The 19,211-nt window shown below is 45.7% G+C and overlaps 1 protein-coding gene across 10 annotated transcripts in view; it reads right to left on the bottom strand.

Moving 5' to 3' along the window:
- Positions 1-19,211, bottom strand: part of LAMTOR4 (late endosomal/lysosomal adaptor, MAPK and MTOR activator 4) — a 76,645-nt gene that overhangs the window by 38,755 nt on the left and 18,679 nt on the right. For 9 of the 10 annotated variants that reach the window (XR_003003343.1, XR_003003342.1, XR_003003345.1 and 6 more), the window contains exon 2: positions 16,756-16,818. Coding sequence is in view for 3 of the 10 variants with exons in the window: in XM_024745433.1 (XP_024601201.1) it covers positions 16,756-16,788 (33 nt within the window). In the remaining 7 variants the exon portion in view is untranslated. Of the gene's footprint in view, positions 1-6,037; positions 6,119-6,657; positions 6,687-16,755; positions 16,819-19,211 lie in introns of those variants that run through there. The other variant, XR_003003346.1, reaches the window with a different exon arrangement.

Genomic DNA, 19,211 nt, shown 5'->3' with positions numbered 1-19,211 from the left:
AGATCAGGAACACAGCAAGGATATCTGCTGTCAGCACTCCTCCTCAACATTGTACTGTAAGTCTTTGCCAGTGAAATGAGGAAAGGGAAAAAAAAGTGTACAGTTTGGAAAGGAAGTAATAAAACTTTCATGAAGACATTATTTTCTACATAGAAACACCCAAGAAACCTACAAAAAATCTCCTAGAATTAATAAATATGTTTAGCCCTTGATGCCCTACTCTTGGAGATCTTGTTATGTGAGAAAAATAAGGGCATAATTCTTAAACCACTTGGTATTGGGTTTTCTGTAATTTGCAGCCAAACTATTCCTAGATCATATAACTACCACAGTTGAGCCTTTTATTAAAAATAAGTTTATTTATTTATTTATTTATGGCTGCGTTGGGTCTTCGTTGCTGCGTGTGGGCTTTTTTTTAATTGCGGCGAGCGGGGGCTACTCTTTGTTGCAGTGGGCAGGCTTCTCATTGCGGTTCCTTCTCTTGTGGAGCATGGGCTCTAGGCGTGTGCGCTTCAGTAGCTGTGGCACACAGGCTCAGTAGTTGTGGCACACGGGCTTAGTTGCTCCGCGGCATGGGGGTCTTCCTGGACCAGGACTTGAACCAGTGACCCCTGCATTGGCAGGCAGATTATTAACTACTGCGCCACCAGGGAAGTCCCAAGCCTTTTTTTCTGATGTTTATTTTCCTTTTACAGTTCCCTTTCTGTAAATTGGCCTGTTCATACACTGTGCCTATCTTTCTGCTGGACTATTTGTCTTTTTCATGTTGACTTGTGGCCATGCCTCCTATTTTCTGAATATTAATCCTTTGTTTATGAAATATGTTGCAAATACCATATTCTGTTAATTCTAGGATATGCATCTTTTCACATTTGAAAATCTCTGAAATCGAGATGTGTCTTATAAATTATGGTACCTCACACTGCAGTCATCTGGGGGCAGAGTGGGCATTGCTGTGGTTACCACCTGCGGTATATTTGTCAAGAGGCCAGTGAGGCTTACAGTTCAGAGTCCTTCCCTTGCAAAGATCCCTTTCAAGGCCCTGGGAGGGGGATTAGTAATGTCATGAGCTTCTGTAAAAGTTACAACAGTAAAATATCTCAACCTCAATTTGTTAAGGTCATGTATCTATTACAAGTTCCTCCATGTCAGATGATGTTGGAGTAGTCACAGGAATTTTTTAGAGCCTGATAAGGGGAATTTGAGTTGAGGAACATTTACTTTTGATTTAATGTGGTTTTCAGTCATTCCTGTGTATAGTTCAGTTACAGCTAAATGTGTCAGTATAGAAACAGCTTCCAGGAATACTCCTACCCCACACTGTGCCAACTCAGCATCATGGAATGAAGAGACAGCCAGAGGTCCTATCACAATATGAATGTTTCTCATGACACCCAGCACCAGAAGTATGTGGGCGGCGGAGGAGAAACAAGATTTGAAATGGCCTTTCCCTTCTTATCTCGAGAAGGTTGATGCATTGCCACACACTGAATCCACATCCCAGGTGGAAATAAAATAGGGGCAGCAACCAGCTTCATTGGTCCTTTTTATTAGGTGAGTGAAAGCTGACTCTGGTATTTCTCATCAGACCCCTCCTTATATCTTATTGGAACTCAGAAACTCCCAAGAAGACTGGGAAAGTGTGGGATGTGACTGTCATGACTGGCTGAGACCAATCATAATATATTGCATGACAATAATGTATCACCTTTGGCTACATTCTGCTCCAAACGAAAATGGGATCTTGGATAGGCAACCAACAGTGTCTGTCACAAACACCCTCCCCAAGTCTAGACCTCGGGAAACCCACCTGCAGGAAAATCTGGATCTGCACGAGAGACACACTTATACAGAATCACTGCCTCATGTATACCAGCCCTGAGAGTTCAGAGATGGAGGAAGAGATAGAAGGACAAGAACCGAGTTCCAGAGTCAACAGGACTCCAAAATTATCACTGCACCAGACTCACACTCCCTAAAGTTAGAAAATGATAGCAAATTCCCACCCCTTCGAGCAGTTAGCCCAGAAAACAATGTTCCCAGAGCCCAGTACTGAATACAATCCAGTCTCTGGTTTTGCCGAAGACTGGAGTTGAACTTCAGAGGTGGCTAAAGCCAGGTGAAGAGGGAAAGAAGAGAAAAGCTTCTCAGGTTCAGCCTTACCCGATCACCAGCTGGTCTGCACTGGTTGTCCAACGCCTACAACCTATGAACCTAAATTTCACTGGGAAATTTCTCCCATTGAGAGTGATTGTGTCCTGTGCGTACAATCACAGGGTAAATCCACCTCTGCGTGCTGCTTCCTTTTCCAGAGGATGAGGTGTGGGACATTCCCTTCTTTTTGAAAAATGTGGAAAAACCCTGGTCATCAGATCTTACTTGAGGGGCCCATCTTCCCCATGTCATGTCTGTCTAAAACATCTTAATTTTCTGTTCCCCAAGTTCCATGGTCCAGACATCCAATTGCTGCATAAGGTGTGGGTTCTGCAAATGGCAGAACAGAGAGGAATACATCACCATGTCTTGTGCGTAGCAGGCACCTTCTGTGCTCTGTTCAAAGGCTGCGGCCACTGCTTCTTGCAGAGAATTGCTTTGTTCCATGAAACATGCCTCCTGGGGGTAGTTTCTCTCTCAGCCCCATTAATTTCACCTTCGGCAGATCCCTGAACTACATCTTGTAGCTCCAAGGCTTTTGCCTCACTTTAGAAATATTCTTCCCTACTAACTCCTAACTCAAACCTGGGTAATGTTTCCATCAGGGAAAAGGGGGAAGACTCTATGTCCAGACTCCATCACAGGCAAGAGGGGTCAAGGATTTACAAACAAAAATTGTTGGGTGGAATTTTAAAAGCTATTTTGGTGCTCTGCCTTTCCTTTTCTTGCTGCTCCAAAAGTGAATATGATGGCTGGAGCTCCAGCAGCCTTCTTGGGACCATGAGAGAAGTGCCAAGAGAATCAGAGAGATGCCCTGACATCCTTAAGACACTGAACCAGACACTCATTGTGAGAAACATAAACCTTTCTTTGCTCACGCCACTGAGGTTAGTACCTGTTAATACCAGCCAAAAGCAATTCCTAACTAACACAGTTAGTGTTAGTCTTCTGCTTTTCAATTTTCCATTATTTGAGTAATGTGTGTTATTTCTCTGTGTCACATCTTTCTTTGTAGAAGAGGGTTGATCTCTGGCATTATATTCCTCTCCATTGTTCCCTAATCATTTCAAAAGGCTTCAAATAAGCTTCTAATATTTTAATGTGGTTTTAAGATTCATCCATTTTCCTCTTCTTCATTATGGCCTTTATGTGCCATCTTTTTCTTTGCATTCCTAATCTCTCCCTAGACAGGTGAACCCCCTCAGGCTGACTTGGGTGAAGGAGGTATACTCTGAAATAAAAACAAACAAAGCCATATACCCTCTTGTCTTGGTACTCTAACCCCAGTTTTAGGAGCATATTCTTAGATCAAAGTCAAAGCAGGTGCCCAGTTTTTGGCTTGCTGAAGCCCATGCAATTAAAATCCATCTGCAAGGCTGAAGCCATCAATTACTAGGCCCATGTTAATGAAAGCACTTACAACCAGCTTAGGGAGGACGCTGCTGAAGTATAAACTTAAAACAATTTTAATTCTTCCACTTGTTGCTATGAACCATATCTGCTGGATGCTGTCCTTTCCCTGGCTTCCTTAATCACATCTGAGCCTAATTCCATAAATTTCAAGTCAATTTCAGTTATGAAAGCAGTTGATTTTGTTTCTCTAAAACCCAGTTCTATTTATTTTACACTTCAACTTCATACCGAATTCAAAGCTCTCCTCCTCTACTCCTTCCCTTCTCCTTCTGTCCCTCTTGCCACGTTCAGCCAAGGCCCCAGCTGATTGGAGTTGGGAGTGAGGCGTGCTCTGCTCGCACATACCTCCCTCATCCTCTTCCCTCTATTTCCCCTTCAATGTTGGGAAGGGAAACTAAGAGAAGGAAAAGTAGACAGCCTCGTCCCCGTCACTAACCTGAGCGAGATGGCATTCCTTCCTGGTGACTGATCACAGTCACCGACTATTGGCTTGATGAAGGGGTGGTGGTTCCAACAGGGCCTGCGCATGAAAGCCTCAATCCCAAGCCACTCCCAGAGCCATCGGTGGTCTCTGTGGGACTCCCCCACATCATGTCTCATTCCTCAATTGCACAAGCCTCTTGGCCCCATGGCACACAGGTGCCATGAGAAGACTGTAGCCTCCCCAGTTCTCAGTCACAAACTACAACTCAAAGAAGTGACTTAGATACGTTCAAATTCCAGGGGCTTAATTTTCTCCGGGACAAGTCTCAATGATCTGCATGAAAGAAATATCGCCACCTGCCCCTCCCACTCTGGACCAGTTCTCCCTTCCTGATGTACCTTCTGAATCTTTCTTCCTGCTTATGTTGATTTTACCCAGGAAATATGTAAGGAGAGGCATCTGGGCATCCCCTGTGCCCTGGCGAGACCCAGGAGGGTCAAATGGCCAGGAGTATGTATACAACACCTACTCTCTGTGCTATTAGGAAAGGTTGAGCAAGGGGGTCAAGTTCCTTGACACTAAGATGTAGTCAGAGAACAAACTAGGTGCAGGGTAGGTAAATGCTAGAGACCATCAGATGCTGGTGGGCCATCAGACTGGATTAACTTCCTGCCCTGGGAGGAATTGCTGAGCATTTGTGCTGTGCTTTTGAACCATGCATTTGTTTCCCATGAGGCAAGGCCCACTTAGGCTTGTGCTTACCTGAGACCTGGCTTTTTGTTGGGGGCCTAGAGAGACCTGGAGCAACGGCCCACACCTCCCCAAAACCCCCTTCATCTGTTTGTCTCTCTCCTTTTGCCTCTTGTGCAGGGAAACCCCAGGGCCCCAAGTGTCTAATTCCATCGATTCCAGCTCCTGCTTCTGTGTGTAAAAGAAGTCCTCCTTCCAAATCCAGGATGGAGATGGTAGAGGTCATTTGTAGAAAGAGGAAACAGGAAGGGAAAGGGGGATTCAGTCTGGGTTTTGGAGTCCAGAGAGAGAAGAAGGACTTGTAAAGGGTGGGGAGAGCTAAAGACTGGGGGGTGGGCCCAAGCCTGGACCCCCTTCCTCTGGTGGCAGCAAGAGTGTGTGCGTCCAGGGTGAGCAGAAGGTGGGGCAGGAGCTAGCAGGGACCAGGAGCCAGAAATACTATTTATTGTCCGTGGGAATTTAGCAGAACTCACAAACACAGGATTTTAAACACAGGATGGTAAGTGGGAGGAGAGGCAAGGCAGGAGTAGGGGATTAAGAGTTACAACTACGATGTATAAAGTAAATAAGCTACATAGATGTATTGTACAGCACAGGAAATATAGCCAGTGTTTTATAATAACTTTAAATGGAGTATAATCTGTAAAAATATCAAATCACCATGCTGTATACCTGAAACTAATGTAATATTGTAAATCAACTATACTTCAATAAATGTTATAAAAAATACGAAATGAACACGAGATGGCGTCTGCAGATGTGTGTCATGGTGGCTCAGACACCAGCTTCGGGGTGGCAGCAATGAGGCAAGGCAGGCGGGATTTCTGCCTGAGACCCACCAGACACTAAGTCTGGTGAATGAGAACTTCCTCCCAGAAGAAGAGACACAAACACTGATGGGTTCTTCTGGCTTTGCCCACAGATCTTCTACATCAGGCTGTCCTGGCCTGACGGCGTCATCCCTCCGCCCCCAGGGCCCCACCATGCCCACAGATCTTCAGGCTCTCTCCCCCAGAAGTTCTCAGACCTGACCCATCTTCTGCACTGGCCTCTGACCCCAGGAGATGGGGGCAACCTTTTGGCCTCCACTAGCCCCCAGACTTCCACCTACCACCTGAGGAATCCTGCCCAGACCAGCTACACCCTGGGAGGCTACCTGGAGGCCATCCTCATCGCCAGAGACCACCGGGCAGGCCCAAGACCCACGGTGGGGATCTGTTTCGGGCACAGCTGCTGCAGCCTGACCTGAAGGCAGGCGGCCTCGGAGATGTCAAGGATCTGGAGAATGGGACATACCTGTTGACCTTCCCCCTGCTCTGGGCTGGGCAGGCCCAGGTGCAAGTGTAGCTGATCCACTCCAGCGAGGCAGTGTGGGTTCTGCGGGGGTTTGGAGAGACCAGTGGGCCACAGTTGATTTCATGGGCTATTTCCAGGGACCCACAGGATACGAAGAAACTGTGACTTGCAATATTAACCCCCTGTTAATTGGGGAGGAAGAGTCCACCTGTCACTACAGGGATGACGATTCGGGTGAGCTCTGGTTCTGTGCTCGACTCCCCACACTGTCCTGCGACCCACTGGTGAGACATTCAAGCGGACGTTACTGGAACGTGACCACACCGTGCAAGGAGGCCCTGCTGGCACAGTAAGGGACCCAGCATTGTCTGGGATGTATTCTGCCTGAGCCCCTACTCTTATCTTTCATCTATTCACTTCTATTAAACATGTCTCCCGAGCACCTAACATACACCAGGTCTCACGCTAAGTGCTGACAACTTTCACGTAATAGTTGGCATTCCTGCCCTCTACAAGTTTTCAGTGAGGGGACATGGGACCTTTTAAAACAAGCACTGTAGTGAGTGCTTAACTGTAGCACACACCGAGTGGTTTGAGGACACGGAGAAAGGGCACCCCACCTGGCATATGGTGATCAGGGCAGGTGACAACTGAGCTGAAGCCTGAAGGAGAGCCACAGACCTCTGGCCAAAGAGAAGTGTCCTGGTCCCTCTGCTGTGCTGACGGCCCCTGCAAGGAGAGATGTCAATTTAGAAATCACCAGGATGTGTGGCTGGGGAGTAAGGAGGATGGATGTGACCCCACTGAGTGAGAAAGGAGCAGAGATCGCAGCCTAGAAGCCGAGCAAAACCAAAGGCGAGAATTGTCCTGGGTCCCAGGGAAGCAAGAATGGGAGTGATGGGGAGGAGGCAGTGAAACCAGGCTGGCTGGCAGTGAGCCCTACTTCCTGCCCCTGGGATCTGAGGCAGGATGAGGGCTAGAGAGACCCCAGGGAGGAAAGAGACATTTTTAAAGATAGGTGCATCTGGTCTCCAGCAGAGACAGTAGTGGAAGGAGGCAAAAACCGGGTCCCGGGGACGGCCGGGTAGGGGCAGGGCAGAGGTGGAGGGACACCCCCTCTGCGGGTGAAGGGGGAGAAGGGGCTGCGGGGAGAAGCAGAGGTGGTCAGGTGGGAGGGATGCTGCTCTGTGGCCCCAGACAGCATGGAAGTTATCACTGGCTGCTGCTGGGAGGACCGGAGGTGCTGGCTGGCTCGAAGCACTGAGGCAGCTGAGCTGGAGATCCCCGAGGTGCCAGCTCCACCAGACACCCCTCTCCAGAGGCTCTCAGCATCAACTGGTGAATTTCCACAACATTTACTTCCAACGTGAGGATTCGGCACCAGGAAACCTGGTTCTTTCCAGACCAATTTTTATGCTCCCTTTGGTCAGGAAAAAAGAACCACACATCCTTTTGGCATTGGTCAACTGGAAATAGATCTAAGATTCAGTACAGGAGCCATCTCGGGACGTTGCTCGGAGGTAAAGCCCAGCCACTTCTGGAGCGAGACTGCCTGGGTTCAAATCCCTGCTCCACCTGTTACTATGTTCCAGCTTCTATTCGTGGGATCTCTGGCAAGTTACGTAACCTCTCTGCACCTCCGGTCTCTCATTTGTAGACAGGAATAACTTTAGGACCTCCCCTGTCGAGTTGTAGTGAGGAACAAATAAGTTAACGTATGCTACCTGCTTAGATCAGGGACAGCACAGCAGACTGTCAGTTCTTATAATCTGATCTCAGGCCTTTGCTGCCGTTGAGCCCCTCCCCCAACCCCCTCTCTGTGCCAGACACTGTCCAAAGCCCTGGAGGTCCTGGGGACAGGAGAGCAGGGCAGCATGGTCCCATGTCTCAGGAGCTGATAGCATGCCAATTGAAGACAGGCATTAAACAGAGAAGCACACATGTGCAAGTGTGTAGTGGACGTGGATTTGCAATCCCAAGGTCAGCTGTTTTCTTTACATCAGCTTTAATCCTATTCTGAGGACCTCTGCAGTGGGCTGGTGGGAAGGGTTCCCTTGCCTAGGGTCCTGCAAAGGAACTGACACCCCGACCATCAGGGATCTTTCCTTAGTCTTCTGTCATGCTTGTTACCCCAAAGTGCCCACTGTCCAAGCCTGTGTGGTCTTGGGCTCCAGGATCATCTTTCACCTGCCCCCGAAGCTCTGTTACCTCTATGGGGCACCAGAGCCCCAACAGTCCTAGGGCGGGCCACACTCAGCATCTTTCCAGAGTACAGAAATATTCCCTCCCCTTCCCCCCAAAAGCAAATTCCCCTCTCCTCCTAGGACTCAACCTCTTCAAGCAGTCTGTCCCTTCATTCAGTAAATGCACATGAGCACCTATTACATGCATGGTCCTGCTGCAGACACTGGGGATGTGGCAGTGAACAGACAGACAAGGACCTTGCCTTCATAAAGCTTACATATGATTGGAGGAAGCGATGATAAACAGTAAACATAACAATAAGTAAATTACATAGGATGTTAGAAGGAGATATGTACTATGGAAATTCTTAAATATAGAGGAGGTGAGGATTACGAGTGTGTGGGGACAGGATGCAGTGTTAAGCAGGGGGTCAGGGTAGAACTCATTAAGGTGACATTTGAGCAAAGACTGTAAGGGGATGAGAGAGTTGGCCAAGGATGTCACTGGGAGAAGCAGTGAGACTGAAACACAGGAGGCCTTGGCCTTGGGCTGGAGTAGCAGAGGTGTCTAAAGTGATTCATTTCTGGATATATTCTGAAGGCAGTGCCCACAGCATGTCCTGAGAGACAGAATGATCCAAAGAGAGAGAACTGGTGGATGACTGCAGGGTTTGAGGCCCGCTCGCCTGAAGGACAGAGTTACCATCTGCTAAAGGGGGAAAAGTACAGGTGAGGCAGGGGTGGAGACGGGGAGTTTGGTCATGTGTGTCAGACATCAAGCAGAGATGCTGATACATACACAAATCTGGAATTTGGCAGAGAAGTCAGGGCTGGAGATCTAACTGTGGAAGTTAATGTCCAGAGGCCGAGCGAGAAGACCACCAAGGGAGGGAGTGTGACTGGAAAAGAGGAGCAAAGGCTGAGCCCGGACCCTCCAGTATCAAGAGGCTGGGGAGAAGGGGGCTCGTAAAAGGGGCTACCAGGGGAGTGAGGCGCCCTGGCCACCAGGCAAAGAGCGAGTCTCAGGGAGGAGGGAGTGGCCACTGGGCTGATGCAGGGATGACAAAGGCTGAGAAGTGACACTGGATGTTGCCATTTCTGGTGGGAGTGAAGGTCCAACTGCAGTGGGCTTGGTGAGACCAACAGTAGAGCTAAAACTTCTTGTAAAAGGCTCCAAGCACCTTCTTGTATTAATTGTGTTTTTCATTTTCTATATTTGGTGATGCTTTGACATCTTGGGCTAGCTGATTCCCAGAGGGAGCAGACAACTTGCCTTGAGCACAGCTCTGATATGCAACCCACCCCATCCTGAGGCCACCTGGCCACCCTGCCTCCTTTTACCAGGCTCTTGAAGCTGCCCCGACACGCCAGAGCGAGGAACTAGGTAACTGAAGAGCACATCTATGGCCCAGTGCCCACTGAAATTATTCAAACTATCCCAGCCTAAGCTTGTGCAGCTGCTTACCCTTCCTTGCCCATCGCTTCCTGTGAAAACCACAATAAAGGCTTTCACCCACATTCTCCGCCGGCTCCTTGTGCCTCCTGACCAGCCCTGGTGCTTCCCCACGTGGCCCTGCATGGTGTGCCATGCCCCCCACCCTCCACCATTTAGGAACTGTGAGTAACACACAATCTCTTCAATGGCAACTGTCTCCTGATCTGTTGGCCTCACCAGACCTGAATTAAACCAAAGTCCTGGATATATTTTAAAACAATTCTGCTTTCTGCACTGAGGAAATCCCTGAGGCCATGAAATTCAAAGAATCAGGATCCCTGAACTCCAGCTTCCAATCCCTCCCTAGGCCCCCTATATTGCTCTCTCCCAGGACCCCTGACACAGGACAGATGCCCTTGACATTGAGAACCTCCTTTCCTCCAAGAACCCATCTTTCACCTCAGTCCAGGATTCCTTTTCATCACATATTCCTCTCTTGCCCACTGGTTTCTCTTCAGGAATGTGACAGACAAGGCCCTCCCTCTGGGCATTTCTCCAATCTGGGTGGCGAAGGAGAACAACAGGAGTCTGGGTAAGTGGCACCAAGGTTGGCAGGAAAGGCAGTCCTGACTCCAGGCCGTAGTGTTAGCCTCTTGTGTACTCACTGACTGCTTTGCTCCCAAACAATTGCTTACAGTTCTGTCACCTCAACAACCATGACACCTCCCAGGCCTGAAGCCCTCCGGATTCTACCACCAAAACATGTGGCACTTGCTGTCCTGCTCTGGCCGCTCTTTCTCCGCTGCTGACAGCATCCTGGGCTGCCTGGCTGGCCACATCGTCCACATGATGGGGGACTCCACGCTCCGGCAGTGGTGGCAGTATCTGCGGGACACCGTGTCCTGTGAGCAGCCGTGAGGGGAGAGGGCAGGACCGATTTGCTCTCCCTAATCTAGAACATTGCCAGTGACCTCCTAGCTACCAAGTCGGAAGACCTATTCCTAGTTCTCAGTCTCCCCGGCCCCCTGTAGCATTTTGTCTCATTGATTTCCCTTTGGGAACCCTCTCCTTTCTTAGCCGTGTATTGTCACTCTCTGAAGCCTCCTTTCTGACTGAGCTCTCCAACTTGGATTCATCTATTGGTACCCTTCAGCCGCCCCTGGATGAAGACTTGCCCCAGGCTAGAGATTCTGGGTTGACCAGTTTACGTCCTTGCCCAATGGTGACCAGCCTCACGCCAGAGGGTCCTGAAACCCAGTAAGTTCACTCAGCTGTGTCCCCTGACACAGAGCTAGAAACAACTGAGAAAAGACTGACCAGAAACGGAGAAAGAAACAGAATGATGTAGTGTTACATAAGGCAAGAAAGGAAGGTTTCGGAAGAGGCCAACCAGCTTATGGAAATCAAATGCCAGAGAATTAAAAGCAAACTGAATAGGTGTTTGGACGGATAATAGGGAGATCCTTGGCAACCTTGAAAACTTGAGTGGAGGCAGCCCTAAGGTTTAGGGAGAAGGTTTACGTCCTGGGAAATGAGGACTCTTCATTCACGAGGATGGTGCACGGTCCGATATTAATCCCTAAACCTCCTCTCTCGTCCTCCGCACAGCCCTGAAGCCGGTGGATCTACACACCACGTATCAGACGGGTCCCCTGATGGCCGTGGACACCGCCTGACCCGCGCACAGCTGGCCCCTGCGCTCCCTCCGCACATCTGTGGCCGCCCTGCACTCTGTGGTCCGGGAACTGGGGGACCTGGCTGGGGGCCCCCACACCATGGTGGTGCTGAGCCTGGGCGGCCACTTCACCACCTTCCCTCCGTCAATCTTTGTGCAATGACTGGCAGGGATCCGGGCCACCTTGGCTGTGCTGCTGGCCCGGGAGCCCCGCACTCTGGTGGTCATCAAACTGGCCAACACCGGCTACAAGACAGTGTACGGCAGCGACTGGTTCTCCCTCCAGGTGAACCGGCTCCTCCTAACTGCCTTTGACAACCTCTGTGTGGCCTTTGTGGACGCCTGGGAAATGACCTCCAGCCTGGCCCTGCCTGACAGCATCCACCCGGGGAAGCGCATCGTCCGAAATGAGGTGGACTTCTTGCTTTCCCACGTCTGCCCCACCTGAGCGCTCCTGCCGGTCCTGGGGCTGTGGATGGAGAAGCTGGTGTGAGACCAAGCCTGGAAGCCCCTCCACCTCATCTGTCTGTATGTCTTCTCTTACCGCCCTCTGATGCAGGTCATAATATCCACCAGCAAGAACTGGGATGTGGGTGGTGGCAGGGGAGGGAAGCCTGACAGTCGTCCAATGTATCTTAAAAGCTTTCTCCCCACGTGGAAAAGCCACACTGAGGGGATGAGAGTTGGGGACAGAGCCAGCAACGCCTATTCCATTGGTACATATGAGCATACATGTTGGGCTCTATGTTTGGAGTGTCAAGGAGCCTTGCAAAAATATAAGGGATGGATTCCACTTCAGATATCAGAGCCACCCAAGCGGAAAGCCTGACTCTCTATATAAAGACTTTTATGGATTGATTTGTAAGATAAAATGTCTCCTAATTGTAAAAAGTAATACATGCTCTTTGTAGAAAGTTTGAAAAAGTACCAAAAAATGAACAAAGAAATCTTTGATTCTCATCCAGAGAGTGAACTGATATGCTTAAGGGGGGTGAATGAGTAGCCAGAACACAGCCTTGCTTTTTTGTTTCTGCTAATAAGAGATTAACACTGTTTTCCTTATAGGGAATCTACAGATAATGTTTTGATAACTCTTGTCTCACCAGTGAAACATAGAGCCGCTATTTTCTAATAGATTTGGTTGAAATGTTAGAGAATCACGTACAGAAGAATCCCTGTGGTGTGCTGGCTGCTGTTCCTTGCCTAAGCATTAAAGTCTAGGTGTTTTATAATATTGGAGAAAGAAACAGAGGAATGCAATGGATCCTACATTTTTACATTCACTAAAATTTCTGCTGTGGAACCACTGCGTCCTTATTTCCCCCATGTGAGTCCGATTAAGGATGATCAAAGCTTCCTGTGATGAATCCAGGCATTGCCAGTCAACCAGTGAATCCTGGGCAAAGCAAATGAAACCGACTGCAGACACATTTATAGAAAATCTCTGTGTGCACAGGGTAGCTAGGAACTTTTCTGCTTGTTACACAAATGGTACAGAATTATAGCAGAAAATTAAGGAACAGTTCATGAATCATAAACATAAATTAATTATATTAGGGAAAATCACACTTCCAAAATTAAGTATTGTTATGGTTGTTTCTTTTGGGACTTGTTTATTTCTGTTCCAGTTATTATGTTCTTCTTTCAGATCAATTTTTAAATACATATATTTTTATTTTCTGTAAGATGAACTTAGTGTGTTATGGAGGTTAGATACTAAATAGAGTTTGCTTGTAGATTTTTTGATGATGGCCATTCTGACTGGTGTGAGATGATATCTCATTGTAGTTTTGATTTGCATTTCGCTAATGATTAATGATGTTGAGCATTCTTTCATGTGTTTGTTGGCAGTCTGTATATCTTCTTTGGAGAAATGTCTATTGAGGTCTTCTGCCCATTTTTGGATTGGGTTGTTTTCTTTTTTTGATACTGAGCTGCATGAGCTGCTTGTAAATTTTGGAAATTAATCCTTTGTCAGTTGCTTCACTTGCAAATATTTTCTCCCATTCTGAGGGTTGTCTTTTGGTATTATTTATGGTTTCCTTTGCTGTGCAAAAGCTTTGAAGTTTCATGAGGTCCCATTTGTTTATCTGTTTATTATTTTTGTCTTGTTTATGGTTTCCTTTGCTGTGCAAAAGCATTTAAGTTTCATTAGGTCCCATTTGTTTATTTTTGTTTTTATTTCCATTTCTCTAGGAGGTGGGTCAAAAAGGATCTTGCTGTGTTTATGTCATAGAGTGTTCTGCCTATGTTTACTCTAAGAGTTTTATAGTGTCTAGCCTTACACTTAGGTCTTTAATCCATTTTGAGTTTATTTTTGTGTCTGGTGTTAGGGAGTGTTCTACTTTCATTCTTTTACATGTAGCTGCCCAGTTTTCCCAGCACCACTTATTGAAGAGGCTGTCCTTTCTCCATTGTATATTCTTGCCTCCTTTACCAAAGATAAGGTGACCATTTGTGCGTGGGTTTATCTCTGCGGTTTCTATCCTGTTCCATTGATCTATATTTCTGTTTTTGTGCCAGTACCATACTGTCTTGATTACTGTAGTATAGTCTGAAGTCAGGGAGCCTGATTCCTCCAGCTCCGTTTTTCTTTCTCAAGATTACTTTGGATATTCGATCTACAAACAATAAATGCTGGAGAGGGTGTGGAGAAAAGGGAACCCTCTTGCACTGTTGGCAGGAATGTAAATTGATACAGCCACTATGGAGAACAGTATGGAGGTTCCTTAAAAAACTAAGAATAGAACTACCATACGACCCAGCAATCCCACTACTGGGCATATACCCTGAGAAAACCATAATTCAAAAAGAGTCATGTACCACAATGTTCATTGCAGCTCTATTTACAATAACCAGGACATGGAAGCAACCTAAGTGTCCATCAACAAATGAATGGATAAAGAAGATGTGGCACATATATACAATGGAATATTACTCAGCCATAAAAAGAAATGAAATTGAGTTATTTGTAGTGAGGTGGATGGACCTAGAGTCTGTCATACAGAGTGAAGTAAGTCAGAAAGAGAAAAACAAATACCGTATGCTAACACATATATATGGAATCTAAAAAAAAAAAAAGGGTCACAAAGAACCTAGGGGCAGGACAGGAATAAAAATGCAGACCTACTAGAGAATGGACTTGAGGATATGGGGAGGGGGAAGGGTAACCTGGGACAAAGTGAGAGAGTGGCATGGACATATATACACTACCAAATGTAAAACCGATAGCTAGTGGGAAGCAGCTACATAGCACAGGGAGATCAGCTCAGTGCTTTGTGACTACCTAGAGGGGTGGGATAGGGAGGGTGGAAGGGAGGGAGATGCAAGAGGGAAGAGATATGGGGATATATGTATACGTAGAGCTGATTCACTTTGTTATAAAGCAGAAACTAACACACCATTGTAAAGCAATTATACTCCAATAAAGATGTTAAAAACATAAATAAATAAAATAAATAGAGTTTGCATGTGAACCGCCCCCACCAAAAGTGGCTGGTGAAAAAGCCACATTTCCCAGACTTTCTTGCAACTAGGGATTGCCATGTGACATACTTCAAGCCAATGACATTTCTGAGTTGGGCTTCAGGAAAGTTCTTTAACAGGCAGAGAGACTTGGCTGGTGAATGTCTTTTGCCCTTTTCTCTTTCTTTTCCTGACCTCCTAAGATGCAGCTCTGGTGCTGGGAGGGAGCAGACATCTTGTGACCATAGGAAACAAGCAAATGCTAAGTTTGGTTGAAAGGAAAGTTACAGGGAGCCAGGGTTCCTACTGGGATCACAGGTCTGCTGTGCCCCCGCCCCCAGGCTGCCTTCCTCCAGACTTCTCCTTATGTGAGACACACAATTTTTCTCTAATTTGTTTAAGCTCCTGGGCTTTGTTTATTTGTTTCTGTACTTCAGAGTTGAATCCATGCCATATTTCACACAATTGTGGATTTTTCAGCTTATTCTAATTCAAACCATTTTTCTTTCACATGATTGAAATCATTATTATTACATGCATACCAAAAATAAACTGACACAAAAGAGCCAACATCAGGGCATCACTTGTAAAATCACTGACATTTAAAAATAAAGAAAGAATCCTTTGGGCATTTAAGCAAAACAGGTTTAAGTCACCTATAAGAGAAAATTTAAGATTGACTTAGACTAATAAACAACAACATTGAACACTAGAAGACAGTGGAACAATGCTTGCAAAGACCACAAACTATAAGAAAACAAAACAAAAACACCCAAGAATTTTACACTCACATCTTCAAGGAATTCATGGAAAAGACTCTGACAAGTACAGGTTTCTGGTAACTGACTATACTGCTGAACTGAATGAATAAGCATTTTCAGAACTCTAATGGAAAACTGATGAACTCATAAAAGTGCTCACAAAAGATCAAGATGAAAAAAAAAATTAATTACACGGGACTGAGTGAACTGATGAGGATGATTATAAGTTTTGTGACTTTCTGTTTGAATTAAAAAAAAAAATCCCACAAGGACTCAGAGGCAAAAAATGTACAAATCAATTTTCACTGCAGAGTAAAGGAGCTGTTGCAGTGGAGGATTCCTGGACTGAATGTCAATATTACGACATAGTGTGAGTGTGTTTCGTGTTTGGTAACTGCAGTCATTGTTGCTTTTGTTGTGGTCATCCATTTACAATGCTTGGTGTCAGTCTATTATTCATCTCTTGTAAAAATAGAATACAGTGTGTGTGTGTGAAAAAAAAAATTGCTGAATTCCACCCATGAACTACGCTGAACATTTCCCTGGACTCCCCTGGTCCAGGCACTATGCTATTTGTATTCGTTAAAACTGATTGCGGTCTTCTTCATATTTATCACCAGTTTGACTTCCACAGCTGAGGCTTACTCTGCTATCAGCAGGATTCCTTGGCTCCTTTGGAAGCTTTCAAAGTGAAAATCCAAGAACACAAATGAATTCTGGTAGCCAGAAGGCCTTAATTTAGTGTGTGGGTTCCAGTGAGATGAGAGGAACTGTATTTTAGGATAAAGCAATTAGATAACCCTGAATTAAACCCGTGGTGTGCCCATCACATTCTTTTCTTGGATTCAAGTGCAACGTAACTGTACTGGACGTGATCCAATTATGTCTTAAGGTCCCGATTGCCAAAGCTAACTGAATAACAAAAGCAACGTACCGCTCATATTTACAAAAGTCGGATAGAGCCGTTGACCCTGGAAAGGGCATCTTACCTCTAATTGTGCATTATGGGCCATGTGGCCCCTACAAATCATAAAGAATAATCATTAAAATGCTAAAACTCGATTATGAGTTCAACAAAAGGTAGGGACTCTCCATTACATTTTATTAATATTGAAGGAGGACAAAGAGCATGAATGGGCACAGACTATAGCATCTTTTTTTTCTGGTCTGTTGTGTGGTTCCAACCTCAGGACACTTACTGTGATCACAAATGCCTGTAATCCCTTGCACATCTGAACAATTTCATTAAAGAGAAAGGTGTCCTGAAAAAAAAAAAAAAAAAAGAATTTTACACTCAGCTAAAGTATTACACAGCTGTGAAGGCAACAGACCAACGTTTCAAATATGTGATAATCCAAAAAATACAGCTGACTTTCTAAAAGAACAACAAAAGTCAAACTTCAGTCAGATAAGAGATTACTGATAAGATTCAGCAATTCTACTCCTGGGTATTTATCTGAAGGAAAGGAAAACACTAACTCAAAAAGACCTCCCCTCCATGTTCATACAGTACTATTTTTTTTCTTTTTCGGTACACGGGCCTTTCACTGTTGTGGCCTCTCCCGCTGCGGAGCACAGGCTCCGGACGCTCAGGCTCCGGACGCTCAGGCTCATCGGCCATGGCTCACGGGCCCAGCCGCTCCGCGGCATGTGGGATCTTCCCGGACCGGGGCACGAACCCGTGTCCCCTGCATCGGTAGGCAGACTTTCAACCACTGCGCCACCAGGGAAGCCCCATACAGTACTATTTACAATAGCCAAGATATGGAAACAACCTAAGTGTCCATCAATGGATGAATAAAGAAAATGTGGTGTATATACATAATGGAATATTATTAATCCATAAAACAGAAGGAAATCTTGCTATTTGCAACAACCTGGATAGACTTTGACAGCATTATGCGAAGTGAAATAAGTCAGACAGAGGAAGACAAGTATCGTATGGTCTCACATATATGCGGAACCCCACTCTCCATCCTTATGTGAGAGAGTTCTTTTCCCTTAATAAGGTACAACCTGTCACAGTCACACCCACACCTTCACATCTTGGGTCTTAAATGATGCCTGTGTCAGCTTCAGGTTCTTCCAGATTTCTTTTATAAGAACAAAAGACACTTTAAAAAATTTATTCACAGATTTTGCCTTTCAACTCAAAAGGCAAAAATGCATATATTTTTTTGAAGCTTGTAAGGCAAAGCTCCCAATTCTCAACTGCTCAGACATAGAGTCCTGTGGACTTCCATTCTTCTGGCTTTCTCTGGTTTCTATTCATTTATTCAAAAATACTGACTGAGAACCTACTATGTGCCAGGCTCTGTGCAATGTGCAGGGGATGCCACAGAGAGCAAGAGCAAGCACGGCCTCTGCTCTCACGTATAGTTGGGAGAGAGGATTCAATCAAATAAACATACCCTCCCAGACTTCAGACAACACTGCAAAGCTACAGTATTCAAAACAGACATATGAACCAATGGAACAGACTAGAGAGCACAGAAATAAACCCACACATCTGCAGTCAATTAATCTTCAACAAAGGAGCCAAGAATACATAATGGAGAAAAGACAGTCTCTTCAGCAAGCGGTGTGTGTTGGGGAAGCTGGACAGCCACATGGAAATCAATGAAGTTAGAACACACCCTCACACCATACACAAAAATAAACTCAAAATGGCTTAAAGACTTAAATGATACCACATAAACTTACATGATACCATAAAACTCCTAGAGGAGAACATAGGCAAGACATTCTCTGATATAAATCGTAGCAATGTTTTCTTAGGTCAGTCTCCCAAGGCAATAGAAATAAAAGCAAAAATAAACAAATAAGACCTAATCAAACTTAGAAGCTTTTGGTTTTTTGCACAGCAAAGGAAACCATAAACAGAATGAAAAGACAACTTACAGAATGGTTGAAAATATTTGTAAACAATGCAACTGACAAGGGCTTAATTTCCAAAATATACAAACAGCTCATATAACTCAATAACGAAAAAAACAAACAACCCAATCAAAAAATGGGCAGAAGACCTAAACAGACATTTCTCCAAAGAAGACATACAGATGGCCAAGAAGCACATGAAAAAATGCTCAACATCACTAATTATTAGAGAAATGCAAATCAAAACTACAATGAGGTATCACCTCACACCGATCAGAATGACCATCATCACAAAGTCTACAATAATAAATGCTGAAGAGGGTGTGGAAAAAAGGAAACCCTCCTACACTGTTGGTGGGAATGTAAATTGGTGCAGCCACTGTGGAAAACAGTATGGAGGTTCCTCAAAGAACAAAAAATAGAGTTACCATATGATCAGCAATCCCACTCCTGGGCATATATCCGGAGAAAACTATAATTCAAAAAGATACATGCACCCCAATGTTCATAGCAGCACTATTTACAATAGTCAAGACATGGAAGCAATGTAAATGTCCATCAACAGGGAACTTCCCTGGTGGTCCAGTGGTAAAGAATCCACCTTCCAATGCAGGGAACAAGGGTTTGATCCCTGGTGGAGGATCTAAGATCCCACACGCCGTGGGGCAACTAAATCAGGGCACCACAACTATTGAGCTCGCGCGCCTCAACAAGAGAGCCCACGTGCTGCAAACTACAGAGTCCATGCTCTCTGGAGCCCGCGAGCCACAACTAGAGA

The sequence above is a fragment of the Neophocaena asiaeorientalis genome, unplaced genomic scaffold (genome assembly GCF_003031525.2).
Source record: "Neophocaena asiaeorientalis asiaeorientalis breed wild unplaced genomic scaffold, Neophocaena_asiaeorientalis_V1.1 scaffold461, whole genome shotgun sequence".
Classification (NCBI taxonomy): Eukaryota; Metazoa; Chordata; class Mammalia; order Artiodactyla; family Phocoenidae; genus Neophocaena; species Neophocaena asiaeorientalis.
This window is presented reverse-complemented; position numbering and strand designations above follow the sequence as displayed.